The 15,955-nt window shown below is 37.9% G+C and overlaps 1 protein-coding gene across 2 annotated transcripts; it reads right to left on the bottom strand.

Annotated features, from left to right (window-relative positions):
* Positions 1–4,543: 4,543 nt before the first annotated feature.
* Positions 4,544–15,424, bottom strand: ARL14EP (ADP ribosylation factor like GTPase 14 effector protein). Of its 2 annotated transcripts, none has more exons than XM_006091606.3 (4): positions 15,319–15,424; positions 10,214–10,716; positions 8,367–8,494; positions 4,544–7,318 (listed from the first exon to the last, which is right to left on the bottom strand). In XM_006091606.3, the coding sequence occupies exons 2-4, from the start codon at positions 10,634–10,636 to the stop codon at positions 7,090–7,092; spliced, it is 780 nt and encodes a 259-aa protein (XP_006091668.1). In that variant the 5' UTR covers positions 10,637–10,716; positions 15,319–15,424; the 3' UTR covers positions 4,544–7,089. The 2 variants fall into 2 exon arrangements, with proteins under 2 accessions (XP_006091668.1, XP_023612145.1); XM_023756377.1 differs by having other exon boundaries at positions 15,369–15,422.
* Positions 15,425–15,955: the final 531 nt, after the last annotated feature.

The following is a 15,955-nucleotide window of genomic DNA, read 5'->3' as shown; positions in this document are numbered from 1 at the left end:
TCTCTTCTCTCTAAACCAGAAGGGCAGAGTATTCATTAGTAAACGCTCTTCGGGTGAATGAACTAACTCCTTAAGATTCTCTTTAGTAATGGAGTGTTTGTTGGAAGTATTCATCCTATATAATAAAGAGCTAATATGCTAATTAGACCAAACAGCAGAACAACTGTCCAGACAACCTTCTGGATGAAGCCGGGGCTGCGAGGGCTGGCCAAGGCAGCTGGGGCTGCGAGAGCTGAGCCCCTTGCACGAATTTTGTGCATCGGACCTCTAGTACACAAATAAGAGGGATCTTGACTGTGTGGCCAGGCTTCATTGAGACTGACTATTTCTGAGACATAACATGTATAAATCTCGTAGCAGCTCCTGTGACTCGGTGGCAGCCCTAGCAGTTGCTGCCTCCTGAGTGTTTATGTATAGAACCCTAGTGTTCCATTAGAGTGCCTTAGCTATTCTGTCATTTCATCTCTCCTTATACAAACTGAATTCTTTCCTCCTTACCTTCTGGGGGTTCGGGGAGGTGGGGGCGGTTAACCATAGAATTTATATGCATATATGCATAACCTATGGACACAGACAATAGTGTGGTGAAGGCCTGGGGTGGGGTGGGTGCTGGGTGGAGGGGGTCAATGGGAAATACTTTCAACAATAAAGATAAATTTTTAAAAATTTAAATAAATAAATTCCCAAATCTGATTGGTGCAGTTAATCACCTTCTCCTTTGGGCAGTGTTTCCTTAACATTTGTCCAACTTATAAGCTTCTGGCCAAGATAAAGATTAGCTTTCCTTGGGTCAGGTCTCCCACCAACCCAATCAGTTGGGAGCAGGGGAAAATGAAATTTGGAGTGTGAAGAATCTCCTAGGGCCATTTATTTTAAAAGAGGAGCCTTCTAATGTGGGTTGTGGGTGTCACAGTTGTGAGGCTTGGTTTCTTAGGGATCTTCGTCTGTTCTCTGACGCTTAAATCTATGTGTAGTTCTTTGATACAAATACATCAAAGAGAATATATGCATTTGTTCAACTATACCTTTTGGAACGAGTTGCAAACTTTTGCTGAAAATTTTTGGAAATGTTTCTTTTTTCATTTCAACATTTCCTATAGGAACGTCCTCCTGTGGCCCAATTTAGGAATGCCATGAGCCAAATTATTTTGGAAAAAGAAATCTGATTTGCATGCCCCAAATAGTAGGGCCTATATTTTATGCAGAAATTCTCTTTGCATAATCTCATTCACTAAGCCTTGAGTGACTAGAAGCTGTTGGCATTTTTAAAAACCTCATTTCCCAAAAAGAAAAAAAAAGCTCAAGTGGACAATTCTCTCCAGGTCATTTCAGACTGGCAGTCTAAGCTCTCATTTCTTAAGAGATTTGATCTCACTATATTATGCTACACTGAAAAACAGTAAAAGTGCAATCCAAATCAAAAGGCCAACTAACCTTTGGGGAAGTCTGAGATAAAAACCTTAATGATGCCACAGTTCACTGAACATCCTGAATCACTTTTTTTTTTTTTAAATCCTCACCTCAGGATATTTTTCCATTAATTTTTAGAGCAGGTGGAAGAGACGGGGAGAGACAGAGAAAAACACCAATGTGAGAGAGAGACATCAGTTAGTTGTCTCCTGCATGTGCCCTGACTGGGGCCAGGGATCCAGCCTGCAACTGAGGTACATGCCCTTGACTGAAATACCCAGGACCCTTCAGTCTGCAGGCTGATGCTCTATCCACTGAGCCAAACCCGCTAGGACTCACTTTACCTATTTTAATGCCAAAGTTAAGTTTGTGCTTTACCCAGAATCTCATAAAAACCTTTTACATGGTACCAGTATCACCATTATTTTATCTTAGGCCATCAAAGACTACAAGTAAATACTACCTTGAAGTCCAAATAATAAATTTCAGCTACCAGAATTTAAAACAATTAAAACCAATTTAATTTGGATTTATCTCATTGTTCTGATTGTTTGTTGATAACAAGAGGTATTTACAGAGCCCCTATTTATATTTTGAATTGTTTCAAACGGTCTCCAATTAAAGACTGATTTAAGGTTTTCAAACTTGATTTTAGATGTTTTCTTTCTCTTGAAAGGACAAAGATCCTGAACCCTGAGCTAACGTCTGGTTTTTATTTTATTTCATTAAAGTAAAATGTGCCTGTGAAAAGAATTGGGTAAAAAAAAAGTATTATCCAGCATGCTTCCAATGAAGATCATGAGCCTACAACTTCTTTTGTGTTTGCAAATGTTAGCTGTTGAAGTTGATAGTTTCAGGTTTTGGCAGTTTTATCAATGCTTGCACACACTTTATTTTTAGTAAGCACGTTTATCTCAAAACCATAGCCTAGAAACTCTTGAATAAAACTCTGGCAACTCCTGAATAAAACAGTTGTTTGCTTGTAGTGAGATGAAGTGAAAAATTGAAGTTTCTAATCATTAAGTGTCTCACGAAGGAAGTATTCCCTCATGGTTTCAATCACGGGGAAAAACAATGTATTTTAATTGTGCCACTTCATAAGCTGTAGTTAAATATTTTCAAATTGCATTTAAAGATATAGCATTATTAACCCAATTGCTTTATCTGGTCAATTTCCTCCATCTTCTAGAAGTTAAATTATCTTGGTAAAATAAGTCAAACCTCAGCACTTTACCATCACAAAAAATTTACAAGTTGGGATACAGATTCTATGGAAGCCTATTACACTTTTTAAATCAAGAAAGCGCTCAATGAAGTGTTTGACAATTTAAAAAAGATATGTAGATAAAAACATCATTTTTCTAAGTTTTGCCACTTTATAAAAATAAAAGCAACCCAAAAAGTGCCTATGCATACTTTTGCATCCTCCCTCATATTTTTAAAAGTTAAACCTACCCTGGTGGACAACTGCTGGGCAAGTCCTAAGAAGGCTAACAGGAGCAGCTTTTCTACTTTTAGAATTTTTGTTTTAATTTCCCACTTCAATGTAATTACCAGTGTTTAAAGTTTGACCTAGAAGAGATGAGAGTAAGTGGCCAGTAGTAGCTGTGGTTTATTTTCATGAAGATACCAGCAGATGTCAGCAAAAGCCAAGGCAGTACCACATGCATCTGCAAGGAGGATGTTAAACTCTTTGTAGTAGGGTAACCCACAGTGAAATGGAAAATCTCTAATTACCAGAGCCTAGTCCATTGAAGACACCTCAGTTTTCTACATTGTTACCTGATTTGTAAATTTCCTTTTGGGGGGGGAGGGGTAGGAGAGGCAGGGGTGAGAATGAGAGGCCACAGTGGGAGCTGAGTTTTTGCAACAGCTCTTTCAAAAAACTGAATTGCTCCAATTTTGTTAAAAAAAAAAAAAAAAGCCACCTTCAACAAACCAAAGTACACTTCAGACAGCCACCTTTGGTTAAAAAACAAACAAACACTGGTTTAGAGAATATTTCATATTACTCAGGAACTCCAATCCATGTTCAGGGATTCTGAACATGGAACATTTGTGAGTACAAACAATCCTCGTGTTACAGAAAAACCGGAGAAGAACCAAGCAATGTTTAGAGAGATGGAGTTACATTTATTATTACGCGCGGGCCCAGAGGAAAATGTCTCTCAAATTCTGGGTGCCATCACACACGAAGTTTCCCATATTTATACTATTTTACCTTCGTCTCCCAAATATGGGGTTTTTCCGGTTCCCTTTGCAAGATCTTAAAGGGCCCTATGTGCTGGGGCTTTGAGACCTCAACCAAAGGCTTGGCCTGACGCCAGCACTAATAACTTCGTCTGGAGGTTTAATGGCCTCTCTGAAATGGGAGTAGTCTTATTTTCCTTATTATTTAAGCCAGCAAGCATTTACAGAAGCCAGAAATAGCAGGGTTAAAATTTCAAACAGCAGTTTTTATATATGATGGATGCTTCACTCGGGTTATGTGGGTTACATCGGACTCGACATACGTTGTTTCGTGGTGACGTCGCCATCTCCCATTCACAGTATTTATAAAAAAAAAGTTCCATCATTTCGACGTATGTACATATGTGCTTTATGTTTTTTATTATTTATTTACCACAAGTAAAGGTCAGGAATTATCTTTTAAATTTTTTTAATGTTTCACTTCATCACATGGAGCTGTGTATGTGCTCCATGTGAGTGAAGTAGGTGCTTATGTAGGTGGGTTCCGACTTTTGGCAAAATCGCATTACATTGCGCAGAAGGAATGGATCTCTGATGTAACCCGAGGACCTACTGTACATGAATATTATTTTTCTGGGGAGAGAGTTCATAGCTTTCATCAACTTTTCACAGGGGTGTCTGATCTCCAAAAAGTTAAGAACTATGCTAGAACTTACTAAAATTATATTCTCTGTATTAATAAATCACTGCCTATATATGTATACGTATATATATGCTTCAAAATACATCTGCTAAAAATTACTTAGTTGAATCCATGCCAGGCAGTTTTAGAATAGCCTGTTACATTGAACTAGATGTAATATTTTAAAAACAGAAGAATCGTACATAAAATATTCCAAAGTTATTTTCTTATATTTGTAAAAGACACAGGAGAAAAATCACATGGGATGCCATTTATTTTATTCAAATATAAAGTATACACACATTTTTACTTTTAACATTTGTGGCCAAAACATTGTGTAAGATCAATGTTTGTGGTCTCATATTAACTTCTCCACCAGGAGCCACATACAGCAGAAGTTAAATGTTACTGAACTTTTATTTTTGCTTTTTAAAAGAGTAATAGCATTCTAAAACAATTTAGCCACCTTGAATCATCCGCAAAAATGTCAGAAGGGTCTAGACAATTTTATTGTTTTCTGTATTTCTGAAATTAAAAAACAGTAAGTGGACTTGTGATAAAAATCAGATATATCGTTCTCTACAAACCTTTTAGCATGCTCATTAAAAACTTGGTCTCCTAAATAGGCACAATAAAGAAATATTAGCATAATTGATAACTGTTCTCCAAAAAATTTTCCTTTGAAAATAACACAAAAGTGTTCTACTAAGTAATGCTGAAATGAAAATATTTGAATTTTTAAAGTCATGTATTCTGTTAAAAAAATATTCGTTTTAAACAGAGTCTCTAAGAAATGATGGCAGAAATGCAATTAAGAAGGTCTAATGATCCTGGAAGTTCAGACAAAATTGGAGTCTATGTTTAAGTCCTTTATAAGAACATATTTCCTTAATTTAAAAAAATCTAGCTATTTAAGCATATGAAGCTAAAATATTCTTTTTGCCAGTGCTGTTGAAACGTTTAAATGAAGGAATTAACTGTACTTTTGATAACTAGGTCAGTGAACAATTATATCTTAAAAATGACTGTTAATTTCATGGTTGAAAATGACATTCCAACAAAGTAAAGAGATACTAAGAGTATACAAAAATAAAAATAAACTTCTATTGGTCAATAAAACTGCTTGTATAAATTTATAGTTTCAATGGCTAAAAAATATCTCAAGTTGTTTTAAGCTCATCTGATTCAACTAAAGTACTATATTTAGGGAAGACAAAACAAAAATCTAGATTAGTGGCAGTATCCTAGATAATTAAAGATTTAGAACAGGTATTTTAAAACATATTTTTTTATGTTTTAAAAAACATAAAGAGCAGAGAGAAGTTATCACCCACCCCCATCCTCCAAACAACACCCATACAAATCCCAACATCAAGTTTCAATTTCCAAATAATTTATAGTCTCAACCAGTGTTTCTCTATTTGTTATTATTATTCCCTTAAGGAGTCTTTTTTTAGTCCTCTAATTGCAATCAACATCTGTTTATATACTTATGTATATTTTTGCTTTAAATACAGAAATAAGATTTTTGCGACAAAGAACACATTTTCACCAAGAAAGCATGGTCTAAACAATGAAAGGTTTACAGTATTAAAACATTTATTTGAAGAGTTTAAGTGGGGAGAAGAAATGGCATATTTTAGTACAGATATGTGGATTATTCCCAAAACAGTTTAGCACTCAACCACTGCATCAAAATTAATTTTTCCTAAAGTAGGCACTTTTCTCAGTTACAGGCAGTTCTTGCCTTGCATGATAGTATGGGATCATAAAAAATGGCCAATCTTTGTTAATAATCAATGAGGAAAATGATACTTGTTCTGTTCAGTTAAAATGTAAATGGAAAAATTATAAAAGTATTTAGAACACTGTAATTTAAAACATTAGAAAAATTGAGAATTCATGTTCTTTCATTGTAAAAAATTAATCTAGTCATTTAAACAGTGCTTGCTTTTTTTTGTCCAGTAACTTATACCATAGCAAATTGTCATTCTCCTTTAAATTTGGATTAGTTTCCATATTTCAGCATTTGTACTTTGAATGTCGTAAAATATTTCTGCAATTTCCTTTAATGTGAAGTTTCTAACATCACTTCCTCGGGGACAAGACCTTTCCTCATTTATGTTGGGAAGTTTGCTGCCACTAAATTTCTCTGGCTGCATATCCAGAGGCTCTAGGTTGAAAAGCAGCACTGTCAACATTCCCATGATCAGCGACTTCTACAACTCCATTAATGTTCACCTCGAATCTCAATTCTGCCTGGCATTATCACTTTTCATTTATTTGCCCATTCTTTCCATTACCTACTTTTATAAAATGTCACATGTGGGGCAAGGAAATATATCTGTATGCTTTGCTGTCTGGAAGTGGACTGATTAACAGATGTGCAGTGACCAACCTCCAGCAGAATTTGAGAAGTAATGTGATTGGCCACTGATCATAAAATACATGTTATTCACAGTGACTACTTCATGTACTTTACTCATGGTTAATATAGCCTGGAAACTGAAATTTGAACTGTACTGTTAGGGAACTGGTGTTATTCAACTAAATCATTGTTATCGGAATTTGTGGCTTTGTGAATTATGCAAATTGAGGACTGCTTATGCCTTACTTGTTTACATTGGCCCAGACAGGCTCTAAGTGGCTGCTGAAATAAATTTACAATATTAGCGCTGGTTGAGTGCATGTTAAGGTAATTTTCAAATTTTTGTCATTTGGCAATCAACTTTAAAATGTATTTGAGAATGACAGAATTTTAGAAATAGAGAAAGTATTTTAAAGATCCCATAATGAAATGCTACAAATTATCCGGCATGTTTATTATGAATTATTTCTCCCCCTTCAATTTCGATTTGCTCATAGAGCCACTTGCGGTCACAGCGGCATTCAGCTCCACATTTGGTGGAACCACAGGCAGGACAAGCATAGAAACACCCTAAGCAATCTTCATCCAGGCAGTCGCAGAGGTCCATTCCGCTGAAAATCAGGAGACCCTGGCTATCATAGACCTTACTCTTGGCTGGTATCACTTGTCTGTAAAATAAACACAGGCGAATTACACCTCACAAGTATGTTACTTTTTGAATACTTAATTGAAAATAAGGTAATGAAAAAATTTAAGGAGATAAAATATTCTGAATTAGGGATGAAGTCCTACCAAACTGGTACATAACTTACCAGACTCAAGGCTACTCTACAGCTAGTAGTAGTATGAACTCCTCATCAGAAGAGACCCTACTCTGAAGTATTGACACAAATTCAATAAGCCTAAAATTCCTCTCAAAGTCCATTGAAATCAACTCACAAAAGAATGGACAAGAACTTTGTCCAAAAATAGGTATATTTCTGTTAAAACTTCCCTTACCTTTAAGAAAAGGAAAATGGGTAGTTAATAGAGGTACTTTTTGTTGGCTACCAATCTCTTTACTGCTTTGTGAATATCATTTTATTTTTATTACAGTGTACTACCCTACTGGTTTTTATACTGCAGTTAATCTGTTTCAAGTTCTTTGATGGATTCCAGCAAATCTGACTTAAAAATACTTATATGACTCAACAGAAAACCTTAACAGATAGAATAAACGCAATCTGTAGAAAATTCTGAATGATTATACTAATATTTCTTTATCAATTTATATTTTAGAAATGCTCAATTTAAAAGTCACATTCTAAACAATTTAGTTTCCTCATTCACTCTGGTGACTGTACCATAACTTTTCCATTTCATACCTATAAAGTTTCTCATAAAATTTACTTTCCTGCTGCCACTCATACAGCAGATATACCAATTATATAATATCAATGCTTTTCAAAAAAATTCAATTACTTTAATTCTAAGAATAATTTGTTTAAATTATTTTAACTCTTATGCAAAAATATTATCTTGTTCACTTCACTGATACTTTCTTATAAACAAATTTTTCGAGTTGAAAAAGATGTCAATTATTTATGAGGCCTTCAAATGTTCTTAGCACTACACAAAATACTAACCCAGAAAATTCAAAACTTAAGAGAAAGATAGGGGAACAACACAGATATGAGTCAGAAAGTTAACATATGACGGAAGTAATACATAGCCTACCTGTCTGAACCAGAGGTTACACTTTTTGTAAGCCTTCTTTTTTCTCTTTTACCAGTTTCTGGAGGAAATTCAGTTTGCTTTCCTGGATTTGCAAACTGTAATGATTTCAAAGCTTTAGCAGTTCTTCCCTGAATAAAGGTAAACAAATTACCAATTTGACATCAGATCATATTTTATTACTATTTCACTTACTGTTAATCCAGATTATTCCTTAACCTGGAAGACAGTCTGGAACTCACAAAAGAAAGAAAAAAAGGTTTTAGAGCCCAAGTGCAACAAAATTTACAGCCCTGGACCATATTAAAAATTTATTGGTAATTTACATGTAATATTTTCATTACCTAATTTTAATTTCTGGCATATAGGAGAGGAAGGGGACAGACACGGTGACAACTGAAATAGCTGTTGCCAACATGGGAGAGAAGTCAGAAAAACTGCTTTATAACCTGAGGGTCCTACTAATAATCCTGAGTCCTTAAGAAAAGTTTCTCATGTTATTATGTTTTCAAAAGCAGAGAATAAGTCCTTAAATGCATTACAAATTTTGATGGTGAAGAGTTTAAGTTTGTTACTTGGGGGAAACAGCTTTATGTGATACATTCCTCAAGAGCAATGGATAAATAAAGCGGTGAAGACATCTGAAGTGACAGTAGCAAGTGCTTAGTATGAACTGCAAGATACCACTGAGTCCTGGAGATATGCCTCTGGGGGGAGCACCAAAGGAAAGCACTACACATAATTTAAATTTTAGTTACCTCTTCATTAATATAATGAAAAATTACAATTCTTCCCAGCTGCAAGAATTATAAATTAGTTACAAATAGAAATTTTAAGCAGTGCTCCTTTGACATATTTGTCCTTGTTCTACACCAAAGAGAGCTTTATGAAATCTTAAGTTGTTTTGATACGGTTAAAGAGAGTCTTGGGCATATTATATTATTCCTTTCCCAAACTTACTTTCTTTATCATTCAATCTAGGTCAGAGATTTTCAACTGGTGTGCCCCCGCACACTGGTGTGCTGCAAGAATTTTTAAAACATGCAATATTGGACTATTTAGTCAGGGGAACTGACCTCTTTTCCCTTAAATTGTCAAATAAAGAAATGACAACAGCCAACACAACAACAGCTGTCCAGTGTAAATGAAATAAAAATTATACCTGTATATTTTGTCCATTGGCCACAAATATGTATTTTTTGGTGTGCCACAGAACTTTAGAAATTACTTTATGTATGCTATGAGATGAAAGGTTGAAAATCGCTGATCTAGGTATCTAGAAATATTTAGAAACACCATTTATTTTCACTTCCCCAGCTTTACATTCACTGCATGCTGATTAGTATAATTCTATACAATAAAAGCCTAATATGCTAAGTGTCCGGTCATCCATTCAATCAAAGTGTAATATGCTAATGATATGCTAAGGCCACTCAATTGCTTGCTATGACATGACTGACCACCAGGGGGCAGATGCTCCAACCGGTAGGTTAGCTTGCTGCCGGGTTCTGGCTGATCAGGACTGAGCAAGACAGGCCAGAGATGCCCTGGAGCTCTCCCAAGGTCCCTCCCTGGCTGGCCAACCTCCCGCATCCCTCCCTGGTCCCGATCGTGCACTGGTGGTGTCCCTCGGCCTGGCCTGTGCCCTCTCGCAATCCAGGGCCCGTTGGGGGATGTCAGAGAGCTGGTTTTGGCCTGATCCCGCCAGCCAGGCCGAGGGACCCCACTGGTGCATGAATTCATGCACTGGGCCTCTAGTAAATAATAATGTAAATATGATTTCCTTATAGTTAAACAAAACCCCATGGTGTAGGAATAACATAGCAGAAAAAAATAACTACTATACATACATCTGAATCAGGTTTTCTTTTCTGCCGGTCTTCAGAATCAACATCCACACTTCCATTGATTATCTGTGTGCATTTTGGACAAAGCTTCCAACCAGGTACAAGCTGTCTGCCAAATTTTGCACTCAGAAAAGTGGCATCATCTAAGTCAATTACATGCAAGTTTTTTTTGGCTAGTTTTTTATGTATGTTAAAGGGGTCACAACATGACTTCTGCAAATCCTCAAATCTGTCAATGTAAATTTTTGCATGATGAAAGCAAATTGTATTGTTCCCAGAAAGTGTCATTCCAGTTCTAAGTTGAAGTAAAAGCATATCATTTGATGACAATTCTTGCAAAGTCTTGAAACCTGTATGACGAGTATAGAAGGTTTTATGGCACTCATTTGTGGTACGAAGCTGAACTCCAACTGAACACGGATCCATCGTTCTTGATTCTAAGCAAATTTCCTGTTTAATTCTGTCGAGCAACTGACCTCTCTCCAAAAAGTGATATGCTGGTCACCCTACAGAAAATATTAAAGAGAGTCAGATTTGTGCTGTAAATGTTTTATCTGGGAAACTGAAAAGGCATTTGATAAAACTCAATACTTGTTTAAAAGAAAGAAAACTCTTAGCAAAAAAGGAAAAGAAAGGTATTTAACAAAAAGTATACAAGAAACATTATTATATTTAATCATGAAACATCAGAAGCATTTCCTTTAAAGTCAGAACTACATAATACCTGCTGTCACAGCTTCCATTTAACACCATATTAAAAGGTATCAGAATTGAAAAGAAACAAGAAATATTACTCAAAGATTATTTAAATATCTTTTTAAAATAATTTACAAGTAATATTTATGTAATATGGAAAATATAAGAGGTTTTAGCAAACTATTAGAAGTAGCAAGATAATTCAACAAAGATACTGGAAACCAAAAACACTTTAAGATACCTTACAAAACATATAAAACTTAAAAAAGACATGTAAGGCTTTTATGGCAAAAATTATTAAACAGAAAGACAAAAAAGATACTTTTAATAAATGCTGAAGAAATATGCCTTGGAAAGTCTATAGTAAATATGTCAATTCTCCAGGAATTTATAAATTCAAAACTATTCTAATCAAAATCCCATCAGGTGTTCTGCCTACTTCCTCTTGGAATTTAGTAAAATGGTTTACATGGAAGGGTAAAGGTCCAAGTAAGCCAAGAGAATCTTGAAGAAAAACAGAGTAAGACATTTACTATAAAACTATTATAATGAAAACTGGTATCAACATAATATAGACAAATAGATCCATGAAAAGAGGAAGATGTATAACATATGGTATTATAAATCAGTGGGCATTACACATTAATGGAAGAAGGATTTAATGAAAGATGCTTGAAAAACTGCCTAACCATGTAGAAAAAGGCAGAATAAGATTTCTCTCTCACAAACAAAAATCAATTCCAGTTGGATTAAAGAATTAAGCATGAAAATATATTTACAAAAAAACAGAAGACTTTGTGATATATTTCGTTTGATATGTGCATTTTTGTTTGAGAATTTCTTCTCTGTCCCAGTATCACAGTCTTCTGTTTTTGGCACACTTTGAGTACTGTATGTAATTTTTGGAGGAACACTTGAAGGAATTAAACTGTCTGCACAATTATACTGTTTTCTAAGCATCCATCCCTTAGGTGTCACTGTGGGGTTAGAATTACTTGCTATTGGAGTTGCCAGATAAAATACAGAATGCTCAGTTAAAGTTAAATATTAGATAATGCACAAATAATTGTCACATTAAATATGTTCCAAATATTGCTAAAAAATAAGCTGTTATTTGTCTGAAATTCAAATTTAACTGGGAATCCCATATTTTTATTTGCTAATTCTAGCAACCTCATTTACTATGCGATTTTTATTTATTTATTTTTTGGCATTTTCTAGTAAGTAGAGATCTTTCTTTGGTGCCAGCTTCAAATGAGGTTCCACCTCTTACCTGTTATTAAAAGGAATCTGAACTTCCTATGAACAAATTATAGGAGCTGCTCAGTTTAAAATGAAACTGTCTGAAAACAATAGCAGAGGGATGTGCAGATTAAAAAGGAAATTGCCCTGACCGGTTTGGCTCAGTGGATAGAGCGTCGGCCTGCGGTCTTAGGGGTCCCAGGTTCGATTCCAGTCAAGGCCATGTACCTTGGTTGCGGGCACATACCCAGTGGGAGTGTGCAGGAGGCAGCTGATCGATGTTTCTGACTCTCTATCCCTATCCCTTCCTCTCTGTAAAAAATCAATAAAATATATTTAAAAAAAAATAAAATTAAAAAAATAAAAAAAATAAAAAGGAAACTAATTATATTTCTTCCCAAAATTTTTAGGGGAAGTGTAGTAATACTATGTTCCAATATGTTGATTTGTCATTAATACAGCTTTTTACTTGACCAGTCTCCTAATTAGTGGGAAAAGTAGTATTAAGACGAAATTTAACCAAATAAAAATTTTTCTGAGTTTTTTTTTTTAAATATATTTTATTGATTTTTTACAGAGAGGAAGGGAGAGGGATAGAGAGTTAGAAACATCGATGAGAGAGAAACACCAATCAGCTGCCTCCTGCACAACCCCCACTGGGGATATGCCCGCAACCAAGGTACATGCCCTTGACCGGAATCGAACCTGGGACCCTTCAGTCCACAGGCTGATGCTCTATCTACTGAGCCAAACCAGTTAGAGCAATTTTCTGAGTTTTTAAGTTAAGTCAAGAGTCCTTCCCTTCATGAAAAATGCCCTTTGGGAGTAGGGGTGAAGTATAAGTTCTTATAATTTGTCAAGCATTTTCTAAGCCATCTCTTAGTTAATGAAAATAAAGTATTTTCATCGACCCCTACTATGCAAATCAGCAGCTTTAGTTATGAGCACACATAAAAAAGTCATGCCTCTTGTAACTGTCAACTTTTGTGCCAATTACCTTCAAATATTAACTATGTACATTACATAAGCACTAACACAAGGACTAAAGAGCCAAGACGAGATAATCTCAATTCTCAAGTAAAGGCCTAGAGCCAATAAGAAAGGTAAAGAGAATTTAAAACAAATATATAGTCCATAGTACTGTCCTATCTAATGAAGATGGAATATGCAAATTAACCAGCACTCCACAACAAAAAATGGTGGCGCCCACAGCCAATAAGGAGGGAATATGCAAATTGATGTGACAAAGATGAGGAAGGCAGGGCCACTTGCCTCATCACCACAGCAATGAAGCAGGCTTCCGCCCAGCTGGCAGCCAGGGGACGGAAGGCCTATTCTTGCACGAATCTTTGTGCATCAGGCCTCTAGTTTAAAAGATTTCTAGTGAGAGCCAGGCACAGCAATAGCACAAACATCATCTCATTAATCTTTACAACTTTGAGGTACTATCATTCCCATTTACAGATGAAGAATCTGAAGTTTAGAGCTCTAGTTTCCAAGCTAACACAATGGCTGATATATCAGAGACATGTATCTGCTGAATGAATTAAACATCCAAACACACATCCAAACCAAATTTTACTTTATATGAAGAATCCGTTAGTTAGGCTCACCCAAAGCACTTCTCTCAGATTTTTTAATGCTCTGTCCAGTGTACTTTCAGATCATCTTTGGAATCCATTTGCAATTTGTCACTATTCCTCTGGTCCTTAAAGGCCAAAGGGAAGGAAGTGAAGAGGGATTGCAACAACTGAGAGGCAGTTTCCAAACCGAGAGTCATGTGCAAAGCTCTCCTCACTCTACCTTATTCTGGATGAGACCAAGATTGTCAAACAATCCCAGGTTCCTGCTATGGATGCCAAGTAAGTGATTGTGAAACGGAACTGTAATCTGTGGAAAACATTTTTTTTTTTTTTACCACTTTGTAGAAAATACAGTCTGGGCTCTTTAGAATGCCATCATGTGTTCTAAATGCCACAACACTGCTAAATGTCAAAACTACACTACCTGCGGAGTTCTTTTCCGTTGTATGCCTTTAAATTGTTCTTTTTGCTTAGGTTACCCGGGGACGGGGTTCAAGGCTACCATATTTCAATCCTCATCCACCTAACCCATCGCTTTGAGGGCTCCTGGGCTAACTTAACCTTCCGGACAGAGCCAGTGTGTCCCCGATCTGCGGAGCCTCACCCAGATACCACGGTTGCAGGCCCTCCTTCCTCTGGCTGCACTTCCCTGGGAGCTGAGCTGACCGTCACGGTGCTTTCTCAGCTGTTGGAGGACAGCAGCTCTATGGCATCACCTTCTTTATCATCCGGGGGAGGAACAAGAACTCCGGGGACTCCCCTTTTCAGAGCACTCATCACAGGCTGGTTGTTTGTTAAGCCCCCCCCCCCCCTTACATATTAGTTCTGTGAGGGCAAGAAATCACCTGGGTCCCCTGTACCCTTGACGTCTCCAGCACAACACTGACACCTAGTAGACTCTTCACAACGTGTTTTCAACGAATACCTGTCCAGAAACGACACGAATCTCACCCCACGAGGCCTAAATCTCCCCAAATCAATGTGACTAAGTCCCCAGGATGCGGCAATCCTTCCCACCCCAACCCTGTGGAGGTCACAGGCCTAACGCCTCCCCCCCACCCCGTTCACGGCTCTATCCAAAGGTTTCAAGCCACCAGATACGTCCAAGGAGGACCTACTATGTTCATGGTACCGGGATTTAAAAAATTAAAAAAAAAAAACGACTACTACTCCGCCTCCGGCCTCAACCACACACCTAGGGCCGGGAGGACTCCGATTAGAAAGAATAAAAACAAAATAGGAGAGAGAGACGCTGGGTACGGGGTTGAAGGCCACCATGTTTTAATCCTCATCCACCTAACCCATCGCTTTGAGGGCTCCCGGGCTCCGGACGAGAGGCGACAACCCGCAGACGCGACAGATGCGGCGGCCACCGCGCAGGGCCTGGGCACCAAGGGGCGCCGGACGAACCGGGGTCGGGGATCGGCGGATCGGGAGGCTGCAGAAAACCCGCTCCCGCTTCCGGGCCTCCTCTCCGGCCTCCGTGACCCGGCCCGAGTCTCCCTCCTTTCCAGGGACCCGTCTCCCCGCCCACGCCCCCGCTTCTCCCCCCTCCCCCCCCAGAACCTCCCCCGCGGCCCGTTCCACCTGAGCGCGAGCTCCGCCGCCGGGTTCGCACAGAACTTGTAACCACGCGCCGCCACCTCCGCGGCCTGCTCCTCGGCGCGCCCTCGCACTACCACCGAGAGGACGGCGAGCGAGAGCTAGAGGGGCCCGGCGCGACCATAGAGAGCGACGCGGGGGGAGCCTAGAGCGGAAGGAGCCGGGCGCCCCCCGCGGCGGAAAGGACGGGGCTGCGTCAATCGGCGAATGAATGATTCAAGGTGAGGTAACAGTTGCTTCTTGCGCTGGCGAGATGTTTTGTTTTCGGGAACTGTTCGGTCCCGGGGGCCACCTCTTCCCAGGTGTAGGTTTGGCTAGCTTGGATTCTGTTCGCGAATCTCGACGCCTGATCGTGAAGCCAAATGTTTGCACCCCAATCTTTCTAACCCGTGGAGTAGAAGGGCATGTGTTAAAAGGACCTCAAGAGCAGACTCTTTATTTAAAGTCTCACATTTTATTTCATTAATTTTATTCAAGCTAAAAGTATTCCAAAATGCATCTCTTTTTAAACTATTAAAAAAATAGGTGTTTATTACTTTGAGTATAATATGGGCTCTGAGAAGATGCTTGTAAATGTTTTGAGGGGAGAAATCACTCTCTTGTATCTCTAATGTTTGCCACA

The sequence above is a fragment of the Myotis lucifugus genome, unplaced genomic scaffold (assembly GCF_000147115.1).
Source record: "Myotis lucifugus unplaced genomic scaffold, Myoluc2.0 scaffold_92, whole genome shotgun sequence".
Taxonomy (NCBI): domain Eukaryota; kingdom Metazoa; phylum Chordata; class Mammalia; order Chiroptera; family Vespertilionidae; genus Myotis; species Myotis lucifugus.
This window is presented reverse-complemented; position numbering and strand designations above follow the sequence as displayed.